Consider the following 22,097-nt stretch of genomic DNA (forward strand, 5'->3'; position numbering starts at 1 on the left):
GGACTAATTTCGTATACTGAGTATCTTTTCTTGCTTACAATCCTCACTAGTAAGTACCCCACAGTTTTTCTCAGTGATCATGTGGAATTCTCTATTCTTACCAAACAAGGTTTTGAAAGTTAGGTATTTATGTCTTTATCATTAAAACGTTATTGCTACCTTAGTTTCTTTTTTTTTTTAACTTTTATTTTATTATGTTATGTTAATCACCATACAGTCAATCATTAGTTTTTGATGTAGTGTTCCATGATTCATTGTTTGCATATAAACCCAGTGCTCCATTCAATACGTGCCCTCTTTAATACCAATCACCAGGCTAACCCATCCCCCACCCCACCCCCAGAATCCTCAGTTTGTTTCTCAGAGTCCATAGTCTCTCATGCTACCTTAGTTTCTATATCAACAAAATGATACTGTTGGATTAGATTAGCCCTTGTACTTCCTTTGTACTGTGGCTCCCCATAACTCTGTCTCCTTAAAAGACTTGTTGAACAGAAGAGAATCAAACTTAGCCTTCACATGTTAAAAAACCCTTATCAGACATTCTTCAAAATTCCTAATCAGTACTCTTAAGACTGGTCATGAAAATCAAGGAAAGAGTGAGAAACTTTCACAACTTGGAGCAGAGTAAGGAGACCTAACAACTAAATGCAACATGGTTTCTTGTATTTGATCCTAAAGTAGAAAAAATAGCATTAGTGGAAAAACTTGAAATCCAAATAAAGTCTGTAGTTCAGTTTAAAATGCTATTACCAGTGTTAATTTTCAGTTTTGACAATGATACTATAGTTATAGAAGATGTTAACATTAGAGAAAGCTGGCTGAAGAGTATCTGAGAACTCACCATACTATATTTACAACATTTCTTAGGTCTAAAATTATTTCAAAATAAAAAATTTTTTAACAACCCTACTCTGAGGGAAATAAAGAGTAATAATCAGTATGAAAATAGCCAAGTTACTATAAGAATATAGGAAAGCCCCTGGTAGAGTTAAAGAAGTAAGTTCTCAAATTAATTTTGCTTTGAAAAGCAGAGCACTTAATAGTAGAACAGCACAGCTGTGAAAATATATCAGCCTTTGAAAATTATTATAATAAGAAAAGATCATTTTTTCTCTGTTTAGGCACTCATATAATAGTTTCTAGAAGTTTTTTCAAATTTGAAGACCTATAGATGAATAAGTAATTTGCATTTCACCAACATTTCAATAACTATTCACTTTTCACTTAATTGCAGAACCTCATACTGGGTTTCATGTAGCTTTTAAAATGCTGGATGCAGATGGTAATGAGATGGTTGAGAAAAAGGAATTTTTTAAGGTAAGCAGATTCTACTTATTTTTAGTTTATCATAAAACACTTGGATGCTTGTGTGATTTTACATTTCCATAAAAATTAAAATTTATATCCACAGCTTACATATGAAATGTCAAGAAATCATTTATATATTCAAAAGTATTAAATTTTCCATAATACAATGGAGGAAACTGTTAAGGGACAGAGCTTAATATTCCTATGGGAGAAATGACCTTATGCATCTGCATTTTTTAGGGTTTTATTTTTATGATTTCGGCAGATAATACAATAGAAAGGGCCTCATAGATATGTTTAGAATTATTCTTATACACCCCTACCCCCAATAAAGGAGTAAGAAATATTAAAACTTAAGCCTTCATGGGCGCCTGGTTGGCTCAGTTGGTTAAGCGTCTGCCTTCGGCTCAGGTCATGATCCCAGGGTCCTGGGATCGAGCCCCGCATCGGGCTCCCTGCTCAGTGGGAAGCCTGCTTCTCCCTCTCCCACTCCCCCTGCTTGTGTTCCCTCTCTCGCTGTGTCTCTCTCTGTCAAATAAATAAAATCTTTAAAAAAAAAAAAAAAAAAAAATTAAGCCTTCATAAAGAATAGGGGGGAAAATGAAAAAGCTACAAATAGGTATAAATGTGTGCAGATTTTCCAGGAATTTGCTAAAACTAATATTTGAAAAGCTGAAAATCTGTTTAAATGAAAATACGTTTCCAAGACAACTCTAAGACATAAAACCAGTAAATTTCACTCCATTCCAAGAATGTTGATGGTAATATTAAAAAATACCTCTGCACATAAACTGTTGGGTATGTGCCAGAGTTAAATGTTTTTAATGTATTAGAGTGTTTTGTGGAGAAAAAAATAGAACATGAGATAAGTATATAACACAGCATTTGGTACATACTAACTTCTTAGAACTACGATTGATAATTACTGATTACATACATAAATGACTACTTTATGACTTTTTTTAAAAAAGTCTTTGAGATGTGAAGCAAATGGATCTCTCTTATATTGCTGATGGGAATGTGAAATGATATATACATTTTGGAAAACAAAATTGGCAGCTTCTTAATGTATACTCAGCGTATGACGAGGTAGTTCCACTTCTATGTATTTAGTCAAAGAAAAGAAAACATATGTTCACCCAAAGACCCGTATGGGAATATTCATAACAATTTTATTCATAATAGTTCCAAACTGGAAACAACCTAAGTGTTCGTCAAGTGACTAGGTAAACAAATTGTATCCATACGATAGAATACTACTCAGAAATAAAAAGGAACAAATTACCAGTAAGTACAACAACATGGATGAATCTAAGTGAAGGAAAAAGTGTACATATAGTGTGATTCCTTTGATATGAAACTCTAGAAAAGGAACATATCTATACTAACAGAAAGCAGATCATTGGTTGCCTGGGGCTGAGAGGGAGTAAGGAATTGACTGCAAATTGACTGCAGTTTCCATGAGGGAATCTCCTAAAGTGCTGGAAATATTTTAGACCTTGATTAGGATGGTAGTGACATGGGTGTATAAATTTGTTACAACTCATCAGACTGTATGTTTAAACAAGTGCATTTTATTGTATATGAATTATACCTCAGTAAACACCTTTGACAAGGTTTCATTCCACAGGCTTTGCCAATTTAATTACTGAGATATTTGGTTTTTATATACAAGAAACTGCTCAAAGGCTAGAAACAAATGACATAGCAAAAGGTTCTAACCAGAGGATAAATTTATAAAACAGTGGGATCCAATAAAAAGTAGGCTTATTTAACATTTTAGAAATTATCTGGAAGAGGGTATAAAGAGTATATAAATCTAAGCATGTGGGGGAAACTAAGGTAAATGACATGAACATCTATGTGAGTGGACAATAAAGTAGCAGATGCAGTTCTCAGTGTTTTAGCTTAAAGTGTAGTAGAACCCATCTTACTCAATGTGGCCACTATCAGTAGTTCAATTAATTTAAAGAATCTGTTAAAGGGAGAATAATTTTTAAAAAATAAAGATACCTGAATAACAGACATTTTAATTAACTTAAATAAATGCACATCCATTTTAGAACCAAGGTCTTTGTTTTTTTAAGATTTTATTTATTTGAGAGAGTGAGAGCGTGCGCGCATGCACAGAGGGAGAGTGAGAAAGGAGAAGCAGACTTCCTGATGAGCAGAGAGCCCGACGCGGGGTTCGATCCCAGGACCCCGAGATTATGACCTGAGCCAAAGCAGACGCTTAACCAACTAAGCCACCCAGGTGTCCCAGAACCAAGGTCTTTTCTTTCAAGTGGAGCCACTGATTGAAATTACCTATTTTTCTTGCCTACGTATGTCCATAATTTATCATCTGCATTTTCCAGTTTGTTTTCTTTAAATCCAGAAAAAATGTAAAGACGGGTCTGAAGCAGTCTGAATGTAGGATCCTTTAAGATCTTTGTGATTTTTCGCACTCTTTACAGTCTTACCCTAATTAGAAGCAACTTTTTTCTTTAGCAGTGTGCCTTAATAACTCTATAAAGTATTCCTCCTTCCTTTTTTACTGAAGCAACTCTTTTCAGACTCATTTTTCATTGATATAAATATTTGCATTATTGCAAGTGGAACACACACACACACCACCACCACCACCACCACCACCACCCCCTCCCCATGTTTAACCAAGGCTCATAAACTCAAAGAATCAAGCTTTCCATCAGAACAGGAACAGGTGCAGGATATCCCATCGTGCTTTCCTTGACATTGCAGTTTCTAATGGGATCTGGCAGCTGCAGGTGGTACTGGCTCACATATTTCAGGGTGTTGGCAGATCCAAGAGACTAAATTTTATGCTTTTATATTTGCAATTTATATCACCATTCAGAAAAAAAATTTACACAGTCTCTGTGCTTAATGCTTCCATTTCAGGCTCTTCTGATTTTTCACCAAATTTACTTGTCTTTGAAGCTACATTCTCACCTAAGCCAAAAAGGAAGACCAGTGTCCCAATGTCCCCATGTAGTTAACTTCTCCTGCAGCAGGGCGCCTGGGTGGCTCAGTCGGTTAAGCGTCTGCCTTTGGTTCAGGTCGTGATACCAGAGTTCTGGGATTGAGCCCCACAGGGAGCCCTGCAGGGAACCCACTTCTCCATCTCCCTCTGCCACTCCCCCTACTTGTGCGCTTGCTCTCTCTCTCTCTCTGTCTCTCTCAAATAAATAAATAAAATCTTTAAAAAACAAACTTCTACAGCTTTCTGGTGTTTCCAGAAAACCTTATTACTTCCCAGTAATATTTAATAAAATTAAGTAATTACAGTAACAAGTGCAATGAGTATAATTGGTTTGGAAACACAAAAGACTTAAACTAAGCAAACATTGAGCTTAGCTGCTGAGAGTAGGAGTGTGCAAGCATTCTTGAGATTTGCGAAGAGCTTTCTGTGAACATCTGTCATGGAGTTCTACAGGAGGAGCAGGGAGCATTGATTAATCTGCTGAATTGGTTATGTGGAAGCTGGTTAAGATTTTTTTTACATTTTATTTAAGGAAAAAGAACCCAGTATACAATTATAGGAAATTGAATTCTGGAATATCTAGAAGGTAGTGAGTTCAGCTTAACTGTAGACTAGCCTCAATATTTCAGATCAGTATGTTGGTATAAAATTCCAGAAAGTATCCTAAAACACATAGAAAATATACCCTCACACCAAAACAGATACCTTTGGATTTTTGTGTGGTTAGGGGCACTTCATGAAACACACAGAACTGAAATAATTGGAGGTGAGAAGCTTCTTTCTGGGGACCCATTTTAAAAATAGGATTCATGGAAAAAAAAAATAGGACTCATGGTGGGGTGCCTGGGTGGCACAGTCATTCAATTGTCCAACTCTTGGTTTCAGCTCAGGTCACAATCTCAGGGTCATGGGATCAAGCCCTGCATTGGGCTCTGCACACAGTGTGGAGTCTGCTTGAGATTCTCTCTCTCTCCCTCTCCCTTTGCCACTCCCCTGTGGTCACGTGCGCACATGCACTCTCTCTCTCTCTCTCTCAAATAAATAAATCTTAAAAAAAATGGGACTCGTGGAAAGGCAAATACTATATGGTCTTACTTCTGTGTGGACTCTAACAAAAAACCAAGCTCATAGAAAAAGAGATCAGATTTGTAGTTATCAGAGGCAGGGTTGCGGGGAGTGGGTGGTCAAAAGGTACAAACTTCCAGTTAGAAGATAAATAAGTACTAGGAGTGTAATGTGCAACATGACAACCATAGTTAACACCGCTGTGTGATACATAGGAAAGTGGTTGAAAGAGTAACTCCTGGGAGTTCTCATGACAAGGAGAAAACTTTTTTTTTACTTTTGCTTTTTATTGCATGTGTATGAGATGATAGATACTAACTAAACTTACTGCAGTAATCATTTCAGAATACATGTAAGTCAAACCATCATGCTTGTACACCTTATGTCAGTTATATCCCGATGCAACTGGAAAAAGATAGGACTCATGGACTGTTAACATACTAGAAGGATTAATGATCAAAGTCTAAAGCCATAAAATAACAAATTTTCCAACACAAGCTGAGGAAGACATCTTGCTGAAACCTGTTAGGACAGAGGTCAGAATTTATAGGAGTAACATTAATACTTAGTTGGCAGTGTCAGACAATGAAATGTTTTATATAAATGATTTTTTAAATTGAGGTTTACCTTTTTAACATGATTAAATTTTTAACATTTGTAACTCTTTGATAAGCCCTCCAAGAATATATATATATTTCCCTGTCTTTTCAAAGTGTTATAATGTGCATAATTTATCCTTTATTTTTTTGACAGTTTAGGGTTATCATTATGAAGGTCAGTTTCATCGTGATGGGCTAGTTAGATTTTTAGAGTCTATTAAGGGCATGAGTTACTTACCCTTACACTGAATGGCCTTAGACTTTCATGCTTTTAATTTGTATTTCTGATTTTTGTCCTCATTGTTAGGAATAATACTAGTTCATTCTCACTGATATCAGTGAGAATGAACAGTTGGATCTTGAATACATGATGAAGTAATAATGTTGGGATATTAATTCATGTTCATCTGTTTCTTTCTACTTTTTTATATGTGGCTACTAGAAAACTTAAAACGACTTATGTAGCTCTATTATATTTCTGTTGGACAGCACTGCTTTAGAATATATAAGACTATAAATTCTGAGAAATCTTCATAAATATTTTATTACATGTCCCTCATGACAGTTGTTTCAAGTGCTGAAAAAGATCTTTCTTGTGGGTTTGCAACTTAAGTAAGAAAGCTGGAGAGTTCCAGAGGATTGAAGTTGCCTGACTTATACCTCTGGATACATCAAGTTTCACTTACTGTTCAGAAAAACAGGTAGTAATCTTACAGGATTCACTTTCTCAAAGTGGTAGAAGTTAAAAGTAACAGAAAGCTATAGAGAAAACTATGTGACTACTTAAAGAATATTTGGAAGGTTTCATGAATTCAAACATGTTATATGTAAGAGATATGGGTTTGAAAAAATAGAAATTGTTTCATTACGTCATTGTGAATAAATGTTAGCAAATCTGCCTGTTACCAAAGGAGTAGTATGGATAAAGTTTACCATTGTAGAGCAACTAGTTTATGAAAGCAGCCTGGAATTCTGCCGAGAAGTTGAAGGTGCTTGTGAATAGACAAAATGGAAAAAAAAAAAAAAAAAGGCATTTCCAGATATCATGGCTCTTTCTCAGGACGTCGGGTTAAAAAATACTCAAAAAGCAAGCAGGAAAGGAAATACAAGATAGTCATCATAAATTTATCTTCAAATTCCATTTCATTCAGGCTAAGGAAAGCAAAAATAACCATAATGCTCTATTTAGCATCAACATTGATTAAATAACCATTATTAATGGTCTTTTGGGGAAACAAACTTTATAAAATATAGACCACTGTAAAAGCATTGTTGTTGTTCTTGTGTGGTTGGAATGTGAGCAGAGACACCTAAGAGGCAGAATCCCCAAATGTGAACTGTACACTGCTGTCAGGAGAAACCAGCAGGCAGTTCTGGAGATGATAGCGCTTCAGTGTTCAAAAATTCATCTCTGACCACAGTATGGAAAGGGAATTAATAGAGAAGAGATTGGAGGCAGGAAGTTTGTTAAGCTTCAGAGTAGTCCAATTTACAACTGTGAGTGAAAAGTAGAAAATATAATTGAGACATGCTATGGAATAGGCTCTGTAGAACCTGGTTTCTGGCAGGATTGGAGAGATGAGGGAAAAGGAGAAATCAGTGGTCACTCCTTTTTCCAGCCAGCCTAACTAGGAATAATGATAGTACTAACTGATCTAAGAGAAAATAAGACTACTTCTTATTGAGGATTGGTTATGTTCAACATAATGTAACATTACTGAATCTTCCTTAACTCTGAGCTTGGAAATGTTGACCTTTATAAGCTGTTGGGACACCCTGTAGAGATAGACGAGTGTAACAAGCAACTGTCTGGAGATAAGAATGTAGCCAGGATTAGGAAGCATCCTGATAGAGGTGATAATTAAGTCATGAGAGTATGTGACCTAAAGGGTAGAATGTAGATTGAAGAGGGATAAGATCAGAGTCTTGGAAAACAGTTGCATTCAAGAGGTCAAAATGAGACTGAGAAGCCAAAGAATGAAATTGAGAAGGAGCAGAGTACCAGAGAAGTAAGAAGAAAGCCCAGAGAATGCAGGATGGTGGAATCTAGGGAAGAAAAGAGCAACAGTGAGGAAGTGTTTAATATCAAACTCTTTGAAAGTAATCAAGTAGGATAGCGACAGAGTAGAAAACTCCTTAAATTTTGTAGGTCTTTGGGAACTATTTCAGAAGCACTTGGAAAAGAGTAGTAGAGACTAGTGCCACAGAGCAAAAGGCTAAAGAGGAGTGGGTAAAAAATGCAAAATCAATGGCAGTAGAAAAAAATGACTCTTCTGAGATGCTTGATGTTTAAGGAAGGAAATTAATTTGCTACTAGTTTAAGGTAGTAAACCTATCTGTCTGCACAAGTAGGACCTGAAATACCAGTGTGTTAAGTCGTAAGGTACCATTACATCCTACCTAACTCCATCTGCCTCAGGTATAAGAAAAGGATATAGTTGAGATTGTTATTCAAGTTGAGGCTAATAATTACGAAAAGGGTATTCTACATGAAGATAAAATTCTATTATGCAAATTAAATTGTTAGAGTGTGCACAAGCCATAATTCCCTCAGACCTGGATGAACTTGCTTTTATTTCTAGTGGTCACAAAGCATAGGGAACCAAATCTTAGAAGTACTTTATCCACTATATATATACCTCCCTAGATTTATTCGTAAAGTTGGAGGTAATTTTATAAAGTGGACATAATAGAGCCTCTGGTTATATCACTGTCATACTAACCAAACCAAAGTTCTGTTTTACTATTCTAATATTTGATGATAATCAAGTCTGAATAGACAAAGCCTGTAAAGGAGACACTGAACATGAAACTGAAAAAAGACAATAGAGGGCATGTTGTTTTTCTCTTTGTTGTCTTCAGGTCTCTTCTCACACTGAAAAATAGAGTTTCCTACTGCAAGAGACTAGGCATGTCTCTTTTACTGCATATACAGCCTCTATCCCTGAAATTGTTGAGCATATCTACTTTAAAAGTTTTCAGATACTTTTTCTCAAAATTACTTAACATGCTGAATTTATGGAACACTTTCTGAATATGACAATTTTTTCCTTAAATGTTTGGAAAATTCTTAGATGGTCAACTCATGAATTAAGAAAACAAGAAAAAAAGCATGTTAGGATATGCCACTGATTCTTTTTTTTTTTTAAGTGTAAGATTATAAAGGTCAAACTTCTAAGCTGATACAAGGTTCTTTATGCTGATCATAGAAATAAAACAGTAAACTTGATAACTCATGAAGCATGATATAGTCAATTTAAAATAACAACATAGAGAAGATGGGGGTGTAGAAAGACCCTAAACTCACTTCCTCCCATGTATACACCAAATCTATAACTACATATGGATCATTTCCCTCTGAAAAAGACCTGAAAACTAGTTGAACACCTCCTCCACACCAAAGGATAAAAAGGCCACATGGAAACAGATAAGAGAGTTAGAGACGTGTTCTTACAAAAAAAAAAAAAAAAAAACTTACCCCCAGCATGGTAACCCACAAGTGGGAGAGATCTTACAAATAAGAATGTATTCCTGAGGAATAAGGGGTTGAAGCCCCACATCAGGCATCCCAATTCCAACTCTTGGAAGTTACACTGGAGAGATGAGGCCCAAAATAACCAGCTTTGAAAACCAATGGGACTTACATCCAGGAGACCCAAAGGGCTGTGGAAAACTGAGACTCTAGTCTTAATAGACTCATACACAGACTCACCCTTGGATTCAGTACTTAAGTATCAGGTTAAAAAGTGCTTAGGCTGTATGTAAAGGAAATTCATTGGCTAATCTTAAAGCATCTGTTGGAGGACCACAGATCTGCTAGAACTCTCTCAATAATGGAGGTGCTCACAAGCACCATTTTTTCAGTCCCATTTCACCGTGCTACTGCTGTTTGCCCCACCCATGCACTCTCCCATGGCCCAGCCCTTCTAAACCCAGCAGTGGGCTTGTCCTACCATGCCAAATTGACAGGTATGTGCAGTCCACACAAGGGATGCCCGTTAAATGCCTGGCTCTGGTGGCCAGGGAGCATTGCATTTCTAGGCTCCACATGACTGAAACAATTGAAGGGACAATTCTTGGCAGGCTACCACCCCCAGGGCACTACATAAACAGCAATTGAAACACATTCCCTGTCTTCCTATGACCACTCCATCAAAATGGAGATACAGCTGTTTTGCCTCATACATAGAAACAAATACAGAGTCAAACGAAATGAAAAAACAGAGGAATGTGTTCCAGATGAAAGAACAAGATAAAACCCCAGAAAAACACCTTAACGAAATGGAGATAAGTAATTTACCTGATAAAATGTTAAAGTAATGGTCATAAATATGCTTGCCTATCTTGTGAGAAGAATGGATGAGTACAGAGTGAACTTCAACAGAGACAGAAGATATACGAAAGTTCCAGACAGAAGTCACAGAGCTGAAGAGCACCATAACTGAACTGGACAATACACTAGAGGGGCTCAAAGCAGACTAGATGAAGAAAGGATGAGTGACCTGAAAGACAGGACAGTGGAACTCACCCAAACAAAGCAGCAAAAAGAAGAAAAAAGAATGTTAAAAAGTAAAGATAGTTTAAGGGACCTATGGGACAACAGAACCAACATTCGCATTTAGGAGTCCCAAAGAGAAGTGCGAGATCAAGGGAACATAAAATTTATTTGAAAAAATAATGGCTTAAAACTTCAATAACCTGGGGAAGGAAACAAACATCCAGTTCCAGGAAACACAAAGAGTTCTAAATAAGATGAACCCAAAGGTATCCACAAGACAGATTATTGTTGAAATGTCAAAATTTGAAGATAGGGAGAATCATAAAGCACCAAGAGAAAAACAGATTGTATGTACAAGGGAAACCCCATAGGACTGTCAGCAGATTTTTAAGCAGAAACTTTACAGGCCAGAAGGGAATGACATGATATTCAAAGTGCCAGAAGCAAAAAACTTTCAACCAAGCATACTTTACTCAGTGAAGTTATCATTCAGAATTGAAGGAAAGATAAAGAATTTTCTTTTTTTTTTTTAAGATTTTATTTATTTGTCAGAGAGAGAGCACAAGCAGGAGGAGTGGCAGGCAGAAGGAGAAGAAGCCTCCCTGCTGAGTGGGGAGCCTGATGCAGAACTCGATCCCAGGACCCTGGGATCATGACCTGAGCCGAAGGCAGCTGCTTAACCAACTGAGCCACCAAGGTGTCCCAGAAAGATAAAGAATTTTCAAAACAAGCAAAAACTAAAGGAGTTTTCACTACCACTAAACTGGCCTTACAAGAAATTTTAAGGGACTTCTTTAATCTGAAAAGAAAGGGAACTAATTAGTAAGAAGAAAACATAAAAGTAAAAATTTCAGTGGTAAATATATATAACAAAGACAATAGACTAATCACTTACAATGCTGGCATGAAGGTTAAAAGAAAAAATTAGTAAAAAAATAAGTAAATAACTATAACTACAATTAGTTAATGGATATACAAAATAAAATGATGTGTAATGTGACATCAAAAACGTAAACTGCAAGGGGAGGGGAGTAAAAATGTAAATTTTTAGAATTCAGTCTTAACTTGCTATCAATATAAAATATATTGATAGTATAAAATTTATATATATATAAAATATATATAAAGGTTGATATATGTAAACCTCTTGGTAACCACAAAGCAAAAATCTGTAGTAGATTAAGACAATGAGAATGGAATCTAAACATAACACTAAAAAAGGGCATAAGACCACAAGGGAAGAGAGCAAGAGAAGAAGAAAGAAACAAAAGAAGAACTACAAAACAGCCAAAAAACAATCAACAAGATGGCAGTACGTAAGTACCTATCTATAATTACTTTAAACATAAATGGACTGAGTTATTAAAAAAAAGACCCATTTATATATTGCCTATAAGAGACTCATTTCAGATCTAAAACAGACTGAAAAGTGAAGAGATGGAAAAAGATATTTCATACAAATGGAAACCAGAAGAAAGCTAGGTAGTTTTACTTACATCAGACAAAATAGACTAGACTTTAAAACGAACTGTGATAAAAGACAAAGATGGGCATTACATAATGATAAAGGGTTCAGTCCAGCAAGAAGATAAAACATTTGTACACTGAACATAGAAGCACCTAAATATATAAAGCAAATATTAACAGGGTGAAAATGACAGCAGTGCAGTAATAGTAGAGGACTTTAATATCCCACTTACATCAGTGGAGAGCTCATCCAGACAGAAGGTCAATAAGTAAATGTCAGCCTTAAACAAAAATTAGACCAGATGGGCTTAATGGATATATAGAGATATTCCATCCAAAAGAAGCAAAATACACATTCTTCTTAAGTGCACATGGAACATTCTCCAGGATATTCTCAAATTTAAGAAGATTGAAATTATATCAAGCATCTTTTCAGGACATTGTAGTATTAAAGAAGAAATCAATCACAAAGAAAACTGGAAAAATCACAAATGTGTAGAGACTGAACAATATGCTTCTGAACAACCAATGGGTCAATGAAGAAATTAAAGGAGAAATTTTAAAAAATACCTTGGAAAAAATTTTTTTAAAAATGCCTTGAGACAAATGAAAATGAAAATACAAACATAACAAAATCTGTGGGATAAAGCAAAAGCAGTTCTAAGAAGGAACTTTATAGCAATACAGGCCTCTCTTAAGAAACAAGAAAAATCTCAGTCTAACTTTGCACCTAAAAGGTCTAGAAAAAGAACAAATGAAACCCAAAATTCGAAGGAAAAAAATAACTAAAATCAGAGCAGAAATGAAATAGAGACTAAAAAGACAGTAGATGAAATCAGTAAAACTAAGAGCTGGTTCTTTGAAGAGAACTACAGAATTGACAAGTCTTTGGATAGCCTCATCAAGAAAAAAAAAGAATCCTCAAATAAATGAAAGAAGGGAAGTTACATCTGATACCACAGAAATAGAAAGGATCATAAGAGACTTCTATGAAGAATTATACTCCATGAAACTGAACAACTAGAATAAATGGAGAAGTTCCTAGAAACATACTACCTTGATGAAGAAATAGAAAATCTGAATAGATGAATTACCAGTACAGAGATTGAATCAGTTATCAGAAACTTTCCAACAAACAAACATCCAGGACCAGATGGCTTTACTGGTGAGTTCTACCAAACACTCAAGGAACATTTAATACTTGTACTTCTGAAACTCTTTTAAAAAATTGAAGAAGAGGGAATGCTTCCAAACTTATTTTACAAGACCAACATTATTCTCATACTAAAACCAAACAAGGACACTGCAAAAAAAAAAAAAAAAAATTATAGGCCAATATCCCCGATGAACATAGATGCAAAAATCCTCAACAAAATATTATCAAACTGAATTCAATAATACATTAAAAAGAACATATACCATGTTGAAATGGGATTTATTCCAGGGATGCAGGGATGTTTCAGCATCTGTAAATCAGTCAGCATAGTTCACCACATCAACAAAATGAAGGATAAAAATCATACAATCCTCTCAACAGATGCAGAAAAAACATTTAACAAAAAACAAATTTAGGATAAAAAGTCTCTACAAAGTGTGTATAGAGAGACCCTTCCTCAACATAATAAAGGCCATATATTACAAACCCACAGCCAATATCATGCTTAATGGTAAGAAGCTGAAAGGTTTCCCACTAAGATCAGGAATAAGGTAAGGATGCCCATGATTACTATTTTTATTCAACATAGTACTGGAAGTCCTAGCTGGAGCAGTTAGGCAAGAAAAAAGAAATAAAAGGCATCCAAATTAGAAAGGAAGAAGCAAAACTGCCACAATTTGTGAACAACACTATTTTATGTATAGAAAAACCCTAAAGACTCCACCAAAAAGCTGTCAGAACTAACAAATTCAGTAAAGTTGAGGATAAAAAAATCAATGCACAGGAATCTGTTGGTGTTTTTATATACTAACAATGAACTATCAGAAAAATTAAGAAAACAATTCTATTTAAAATTGCATCAAAAAGAATAAAATACCTGGAAATACACTTAACCAAGGAGGTGAAAGAACTGTAATCTGAAAACTACAGTACATTAATGAAAGGAATTGAAGAAGACACAAATAAATGGAAAAACATTCCATGCTCATGAATTGGAAGAATTAATATTGTTAAAATGCCCATATTACCCAAAGCAATCTATAAATTGAATGCAGTCCCTACCAAAATTCCAGTGACATTTTTCACAGAAATAGAACTGTCCTAAAATTTGTTTGGAGCCACAGAAGATTCCTAATAGCCAAAGCAATCTTGAAAAAAGAAAAAGCTAGCAGCATCACGCTGCCTGATTTCAAACCATTACAAATCTACAGTATAATACTGGCATAAAAGCAGACACAAAGACCGATGAGAGAGTATAAAGATCCCAGATATAAAGCCATGCATATATGGTCAATTAAATGATGACAAAGGAGGCAAGAATATAAAAATTGGGAAAGGACAGTCTCTTCAGTAAATGGTACAGGGAAAACTGGACAGCTATATGCAAAAGAATGAAGCTATACCACTCTCTTTCACCACACACAAAATTGACTCAAAATAGATTAAAGACTTGAAGACCAAAACTTATAAAACTTCTAGAAGAAAACATAGGCAGTTAGATCCTTGACATTGCTCTTAGCAATATTTTTTTGGATCTTACCACAAAGATGTTGGCAACAAGGCATAAATGGATTGCATCAAACTACAAAGTTTCTGCATGGAAAGGAAACCAACACAATGAAAAGACAGTCTATCGACTGGGAGAAAATATTTGCAAATCATTTACCTGGTAAGAGGTTAATATCCAAAACATGTAAAGAACTCATTCAATTCAACACACAACAAAAGCAAACAATCTGTTTTAGAAAATGAGCAGAGGATTTGAATAAGCTTTTTTTCAAATAAGACATACGGATGAACAACAGACACATGATAAGATGCTCAACATCACTAATTATCAGAAAACCACAAATCTAAACCACAAGGAGTTACCACCTCACACCTGTCAGAGTGGCTATTATCAGAAAGATAAGAAATAACAAGTGTTGGCAAGGATATAGAGAAAGGGAGCTCTTGTGCACTGCTGGTGGGAATGTAAATTGGTGCAGCCACTATGGAAAACAGTATGGAGGAGCTTCAAAAAACTAAAAATAGAATTATCATATGATCCAGCAGTTCTACTTCTGAGTATCCCAAGAAAATGAAAACACTAATTCAAAAAGATATCTGTACTCCTCTGTTTGTCTCAGCATCATTCACTATAGCCAAGACATGGAAACAACTAAAATGTTCATCAGTGGATGAATGGATAAAGAAGTTGTATGTATATGTGATGCAATTTTACTCAGCCATGATAAAGAAGGCAATCTTGCCATTTGTGTCAACATGGATGGACCATGGTCATTATATTAGGAAACCTAAGTATGTAACATCTTATATTTGAAATTTTATTGAACAAAACTAGCAGTTCTTCTCAGATTAGAAGAACATATTTAGGGGCACCTGGATGGCTCAGTCGTTAAGCGTCTGCCTTTGCCTCAGGTCATGATCCCAGGGTCCTGGAATCGAGCCCCGCATCGGGCTCCCTGCTCAGCGGGAAGCCTGCTTCTCCCTCTCCCACTCCCCCTGCTTGTGTTCTCTCTCTTGCTTGTCTCTCTCTGTCAAATAAATAAATAAAATCTTTTAAAAAAAGAAGAACATACTTAAAGGGCATGGGTTTTTTGTTTTGTTTTGTAGATTATCTGAATGTTTCTCCAGTAAATTTTATTTATTGCTTTTCCTACCATAAGTGCTAATGCATGAGAATAGGTAATGAAAATTACTTTAATACCCAAAACATAGATATAGCAAAGTGATTTGAACAGCAAATACAAAAGTAATGATGAAATATGTTAATATAAATTCTTTTGGAAATGTCCTAAAATATAAATTGCCTCCGTTGGTTTCTTTTGTGTTATGCAGTACATTCATGTTTTATTAATATCCAGATCTAGAAACTATTGAAGTAATTGCTTACTTCTCTATCCCAAGAACAAGTAAAATAGCAACTATCTGTATAAGCTATTTTCTGTCAGATAATAACAAACAATATAGCGGTGATCAAAGCCAGCAATAGTTAATACATTTAATCTTTACCTTGATAGATGGCACATCTGCTTATTTGGGCTAAGTGCCAGGGTTTTAGTGCAATTTCTTTAAACAATACCTTAATGACATGTCTGTTTACTAGTGCGAATTTCTCCTTAGGTGGTCCTTTTATTTCACACTGATTTCATACTGGCAGGAAGGATTGTGCTCTTAATATAGTAGTGGTATAATTTTATCATGCCAAATATACGTGCTAGTGTTATTATTAAGTAAATATAAAAGCTTTCAGTAGATTTATTCTTCTTGATTTGGGGATAATATTCTTGTTTCAGAATTTAAACTAACATGATTCTGAAAGCAAAAATAAGTTAAATCAATCCTACATACATTTCTTCATTTTCAGCCTGTAATTGGAAATATGGATCGATATAAATTTAAATAGTCAACTTGGCAGTACTTTTTTAATCATAGAATTTGTATTTGGTGAATGGGTCCTCCTCCTTCTTTTACCACTTATATATTATGACCACTTTACCTTCTTTCTGTTTCTCTCAAAACATCCCTATTTCTTCCACAAACTTTTTCTTCCCTCTGCCTGGAATGTCCTTTTCCCATTCCTTCTGTAGCTTTTACCATTCAGATCTCAGCCCAAATGTCCTGTTCTCACAAAGAACCACACAGAATAAACCTATCTAACAGTAATCCATACCCAGCAGTCTCAGAATCCTGTTACCCTACTTTTATTTTATCTTAGTATTGTCATACTTTGAAATACTAGTCATATTTGAAATTCTCTTATTTGTTCACTGTTTGTTATCTCTAGACCATTAGAATCTAAGTTTCATGACAGCAAGGATATTATCTGTCCTTAACTGCTATATTCCCAACACTTTAATTACATGATAGGCACTTACTATATTGCTATCATGAATCAGTATCATGTACAGCCATTTTAAAACTGTCTTAAAACCAGAGAGTCCTTTTGGCATAAGAGAATACAGTTGACCCTTGAACAACATGGTTTTGAGCTGCACAGGTCCAGTTAGATGCAGATATTTTTATAGTACAGTACTGTAAATGTATTTCCTCTTCCTTATGATTTTCTTAATAACATTTTCTCTTCTCTAGCTTACTTTAATTTAAGAATATAGTATATAACACACTCCACATACAAAATATGCTTATGTTATCAGTAATGCTTTCAGTCAGCAATAGACTATTAGTCATTAAGTTTTAGGGGACTCAAAAGTTACACATGGATTTTCGGCTGCACAGGTTCAGCACCCCAACCCCTGTGTTTTTCAAGGGTCAGCTGTGCTGGTATAAAATGTTTATGCTCTTTCAAACGGAGCTTTTATTATAGAACTAAATGTACAACGCTACAATCTTCAAAGTACATTAAAACCTGCTATAACCCTCTCCCTGAGTACAGGCCAAAATGTTTTAGGTAAGACTCTAAGATGACAAGGTTTTTTTTATTCTTATTATTTAAAAATAGAGTATAGTTGACACACAATGTTAACATTAGTTTTAGGTGTACAACATAGTGCTTCAACAGCTCTGTGTTATGCTGTGCTCACTCTAAGTATAGTTACCATCTGTCACCCTGCAATGCTATTATATGGTACCATTAACTATATTCCCTATGGTTTTATTTTTGTGACTTACTCATTCCATAACTGGAAGCCTGTATCTCTCACTCGCCTTCACCCATTTTGCCCACTCCACTGACCTCTCCTCTGACAACCATTGATTTGTTCTGTGTATAGGACTGATTCTGCTTTTTGTTTGTTTGTTTATTCATTTGTTTTCTGGGTTCCACATACAATTAAAATCATATGATATTTGTCTTTCTCTGACTTACTTCACTTAGCCTAATATCCTGTAGGTCATCACAAATGGCAAGATCTCACCTTTTTTTGTGGCTATGTAATATTCCATATCTTTATCAATTCATCTATAGATGGACACTTAGGTCGCTTCTGTGTCTTGGCTATTGTAAATAATGCAATAAACATAGGGGTCCATATGTCTTTTCATATTAATGTTTTTGTTTTCTTTGAATACCCAGTGGTGGAATTATTGGATTATGTGTTATTTCTATCTTTAATTTTTTGAGGTACCTCCATACCATTTTACACAGTGGATGTACCAGTTTACATCCCTACCAACAGCGCACAAGAGTTCCTTTTTCTCTGCATCCTTGCCAACATTCGGTATTTCTTAACATGGCAAGCTTTATCTCATACCATACCCACTTGGATAGAACTTTAGGACAGAACCTTGTTCTTCTAAATTCCACACCATATTGGAATAAGCCAATGTTGTAAAAAGCCTCCTAAAAAATTCTCATGTCAATGAACTAATCTTATTTGCTTTGTTTTATTTGTAATTATTCAATGACTGTGAAGGTTGTAACAACTATATTAAATGTCATAATAAAAGATATAATTTTTAAAATTTTGTACAAAAACTTATAATCACTATGGATAACATCTATTTGTATTTTTAAATTGTTTTCTGTATGATAAATTTTGAAGAATTTTCAGTACTGGATCTAATTTTAGTACTTTAAGAGGGTCCAAATTACCAGTGTTAGAAATAAAAAAGAAGTATCATCACAGATTCTGCAAATATCAGAAGGATTGAAATGGAATATTGTGAACAGCTTATTCGTATGTGACTGTAAATTTGATAACTCAGATGAACTGGACAAATGCCTTTAAAAAAAAACTTACCAAAACTAACAAGAGATAGAAATCTGAATAGCCCTTTAACAAAGGCATTGAATTTGTTATCAAAAACTTTCCCACAAAGAAATGTCCAGGCCCAGATGGTTTTACTGGTGAAATCTATCAAGTATTTAAGGAAGAAGAAATGCCAAATTTTCACAGACTCTTTCAGAAAATACAAGAAAAAGGAACAGTTCCCTCTTATATCCCTGATAACTAAAACTTGGCAAAGGTCTAACAAGAAAAGTAAATTATAGAGCAACTTTCATCATGAACAAAGACCCAAAACACCTAATCAGAACAAAACACATTATATACTATATAAAATAATGCACCAAAATCAAGTGAGATTTATGCAAAGAATACAAAATTTGTTTAAAGATTGAAAATCAATCAGTGCAATCCATCATACCAACAGAATAAAGGAGAGCTCAACATGATCCTATCACTACATGCTTACAAAGTATTTAAGAAAATAAGCACTTTCATAATAAAACTGAGCAAAGTAGAAATTGAAGAGAACTTTTTCAATCTGATAAAGGGCATTTATAAAAAATTTAAAGATGGCATCATGCTACAGATCAAATACAGAATGCTGTCCCTTTCTGATCAGAAACAAGGCAAGGCTATATTTTCTTATCTCTTCTGTTCAACATTTTACTGAAGATTCTAATAGCGGTACAACTGGGGGGAGAATAAAAAGATTGGAAGGGAAGAAGTAAATCTGACTTTATTCACAGATATCAACAAGAAAAGTAAAGCTGCTAGAACCAAAAGCGAATTTAGGAAGTTCTCAATGTAGAATGTCAATATGGAGAAATCAATTGTATTTCCACATACTAGTAGCAAATAGTTGGAAAATGAAATTAAAATCAGTTCTCCATCGTGGATCACTACATCAAAAACCAATGGTGTATTGTATGGTGACTAACATAACATAATAAAATTTTAAAAATTAAAAAATAAAATCAGTTCTCCTCTAGATGGTATCAAATAGCATAAAGTAAGTAGAAATAAATATAACAGAAGCATTCACCAGAAACTTCAGACATTGCCAATAGAAATTCAAGAAACTTAAATAAACGGAGGAATATACCATGTTAATGGTTAAAAGATTCAGTAGTGTTAAGATGTCATTTCTTCCCAAATTGGTCTAAAGATTTAACTTCCCAAGCAAAATCCCAGCAGGCTTTTTCTGTAGAAATTAACAAGCTGATTTTAAAGTGTATATGTAAAAACAGAGGACGTAGAACACTCAAATCAATCTTGAGAAAAAGAGCTAATCTGGGTAACTCACACTACCCGACTTTGACTTAGCACAAAGCTACAGTGATGGTGACGCTGTGATACTGATCTAAGGATGGGTAAATAGATCAGTGGAAGATAATAAAGAATCCATACACAGTTGCTTAATTTTCAATAAATGACACTAGAACAATTGGATGTGTATATGAAAAAAAAATTAGTTATAACCCCTGCCTCAAAGCACATATAGGCATAACTTGGAGTTACCACAGGTTTAGTTCCAGACCACCACAATAAAACGAGTCAAATGAATTTTTTGGTTTCCTAGTGCATATAAAAGTTATGTTTATACTATACCATAGTCTGTTAAGTGTGCAGTATCATTATGTCTGAAAAACCAGTGCACATACTTTAATTAAAAAATACTTTATTGCTAAAAAATGCTAACCATCACCTGAGCTTTCAGTGAGTGGTAATCTTTTTTAGGGTCATGTATCAATGTTTATGGTTGCTGATTGATCAGGGTGGTAGTTGCTGGAAGTTGGGGTGATTGTGGCAATTTATTAAGACAGTGGAGTTTGCCTCATTGAATCTTCCTTTCACAAATGATTTCTCTGTAGCATATGATGCTGTTTGATAGCATTTTACCCACAGTAGAACTTCTTTCAAAATTGGAGTCAGGGGGCGCCTGGGTGGCTCAGTTGGTTGAGCGACTGCCTTCGGCTCAGGTCATGATCCTGGAGTCCCGGGATCGAGTCCCGCATCGGGCTCCCTGCTCGGCGGGGAGTCTGCTTCTCCCTCTGACCCTTCCCCTCTCTTGCTCTCTGTCTCCCATTCCCTCTCTCAGATAAATAAATAAAATCTTTTAAAAAAAAAATTGGAGTCAGTCCGGGCGCCTGGGTGGCTCAGTTGGTTAAGCAACTGCCTTCGGCTCAGGTCATGATCCTGGAGTCCCGGGATCGAGTCCCGCATCGGGCTCCCTGCTCGGCAGGGAGTCTGCTTCTCCCTCTGACCCTCCCCCTCTCATGCTCTCTCTATCTCATTCTCTCTCAAATAAATAAATAAAATCTTTAAAAAAAAAAAATTGGAGTCAGTCCTCTCAAACCCTGCTGACTACTTTATCAGTTAAGTTTATGTAATATTCTAAATCCTTTTTTGTCATTTCAACAATCTTCTCCAGGAGTGGATTCCATTTCAAGAAACCACTTTCTGTGCTCATTCATAAGAAGTAATTCTTAATCCATTAAAATTTTATCATGAGATTGCAGCAGTTCATATATAAAAATAATGAAAAAGCTTGAAATATTACAAGAATTACCAAAATGTGACACAGAAACACAAAGTGAACAAATGCTGCTGGGAAAATTATTCCAAGAGCCTTGCTCAGTACAGGATTGACACAAATCTTCAATTTTAAAAAATGCAGTATCTGCAAAGTGCAATAAAGCAAGGTGTGTCTGTATAAAAATGTATTTGAGATGGATTATAGGTCTAAACATAAAAACTAAAACCATAAAGCTTCTGAGAGAAAACATAAGAGAATATATTCAGGATCTAGGTTATTCAGAGTTTCTTAAGGCACTAAGCAATAACCACAAAAGAAAAAAATTAAGTTAGTCTTCATCCAAATCAAAAACTTTTATTCATTCAGAGACCCGTTAAAATGAATATGCAAAGAGCGCCTGGGTGGCTCAGTCGTTAAGCGTCTGCCTTCGGCACAGGTCATGGCCCCAGGGTCCTGGGATCGAGCCCTGCATCAGGCTCCCTGCCCGGCAGGAAATCTGCTTCTCCCTCTCCAACTCCCCCTGCCTGTGTTCCCTCTCTTGCTGTGTCTCTCTCTGTCGAATAAATAAATAAGATCTTAAAAAAAAAAAAATGAATAGGCAAACTATAGGATGGGAGAAAATATTTTCCAAGCAGGTATCTGACAAAGGACTTGTATCCAGAATATATAAAGAACTCAACAACTTAATAATTTAAAATTAAGAAGGACTTAATTGTTCCCTTCCTAGGAATTCATCTGGGAGAAATTAAAATATGTCCACAAAAAAACAAGAGAATTATATAAGAAAGC

At 35.2% G+C, this 22,097-nt stretch overlaps 1 protein-coding gene across 2 annotated transcripts in view; it reads left to right on the plus strand.

Annotated features, from left to right (window-relative positions):
* MICU2 (mitochondrial calcium uptake 2) overlaps window positions 1–22,097 on the plus strand; it is a 174,572-nt gene that overhangs the window by 105,608 nt on the left and 46,867 nt on the right. For both annotated transcript variants that reach the window (XM_064586298.1, XM_045869182.3), the window contains exons 5-6: window positions 2–49; window positions 1,238–1,320. In XM_064586298.1, coding sequence (XP_064442368.1) covers window positions 2–49; window positions 1,238–1,320 — 131 coding nt within the window. The remainder of the gene's footprint in view (window position 1; window positions 50–1,237; window positions 1,321–22,097) is intronic.

Source organism: Mirounga angustirostris, unplaced genomic scaffold (assembly GCF_029215605.1).
Source record: "Mirounga angustirostris isolate CCGP_5_RB_7025 unplaced genomic scaffold, mMirAng1.0.hap1 SCAF_3, whole genome shotgun sequence".
Taxonomy (NCBI): domain Eukaryota; kingdom Metazoa; phylum Chordata; class Mammalia; order Carnivora; family Phocidae; genus Mirounga; species Mirounga angustirostris.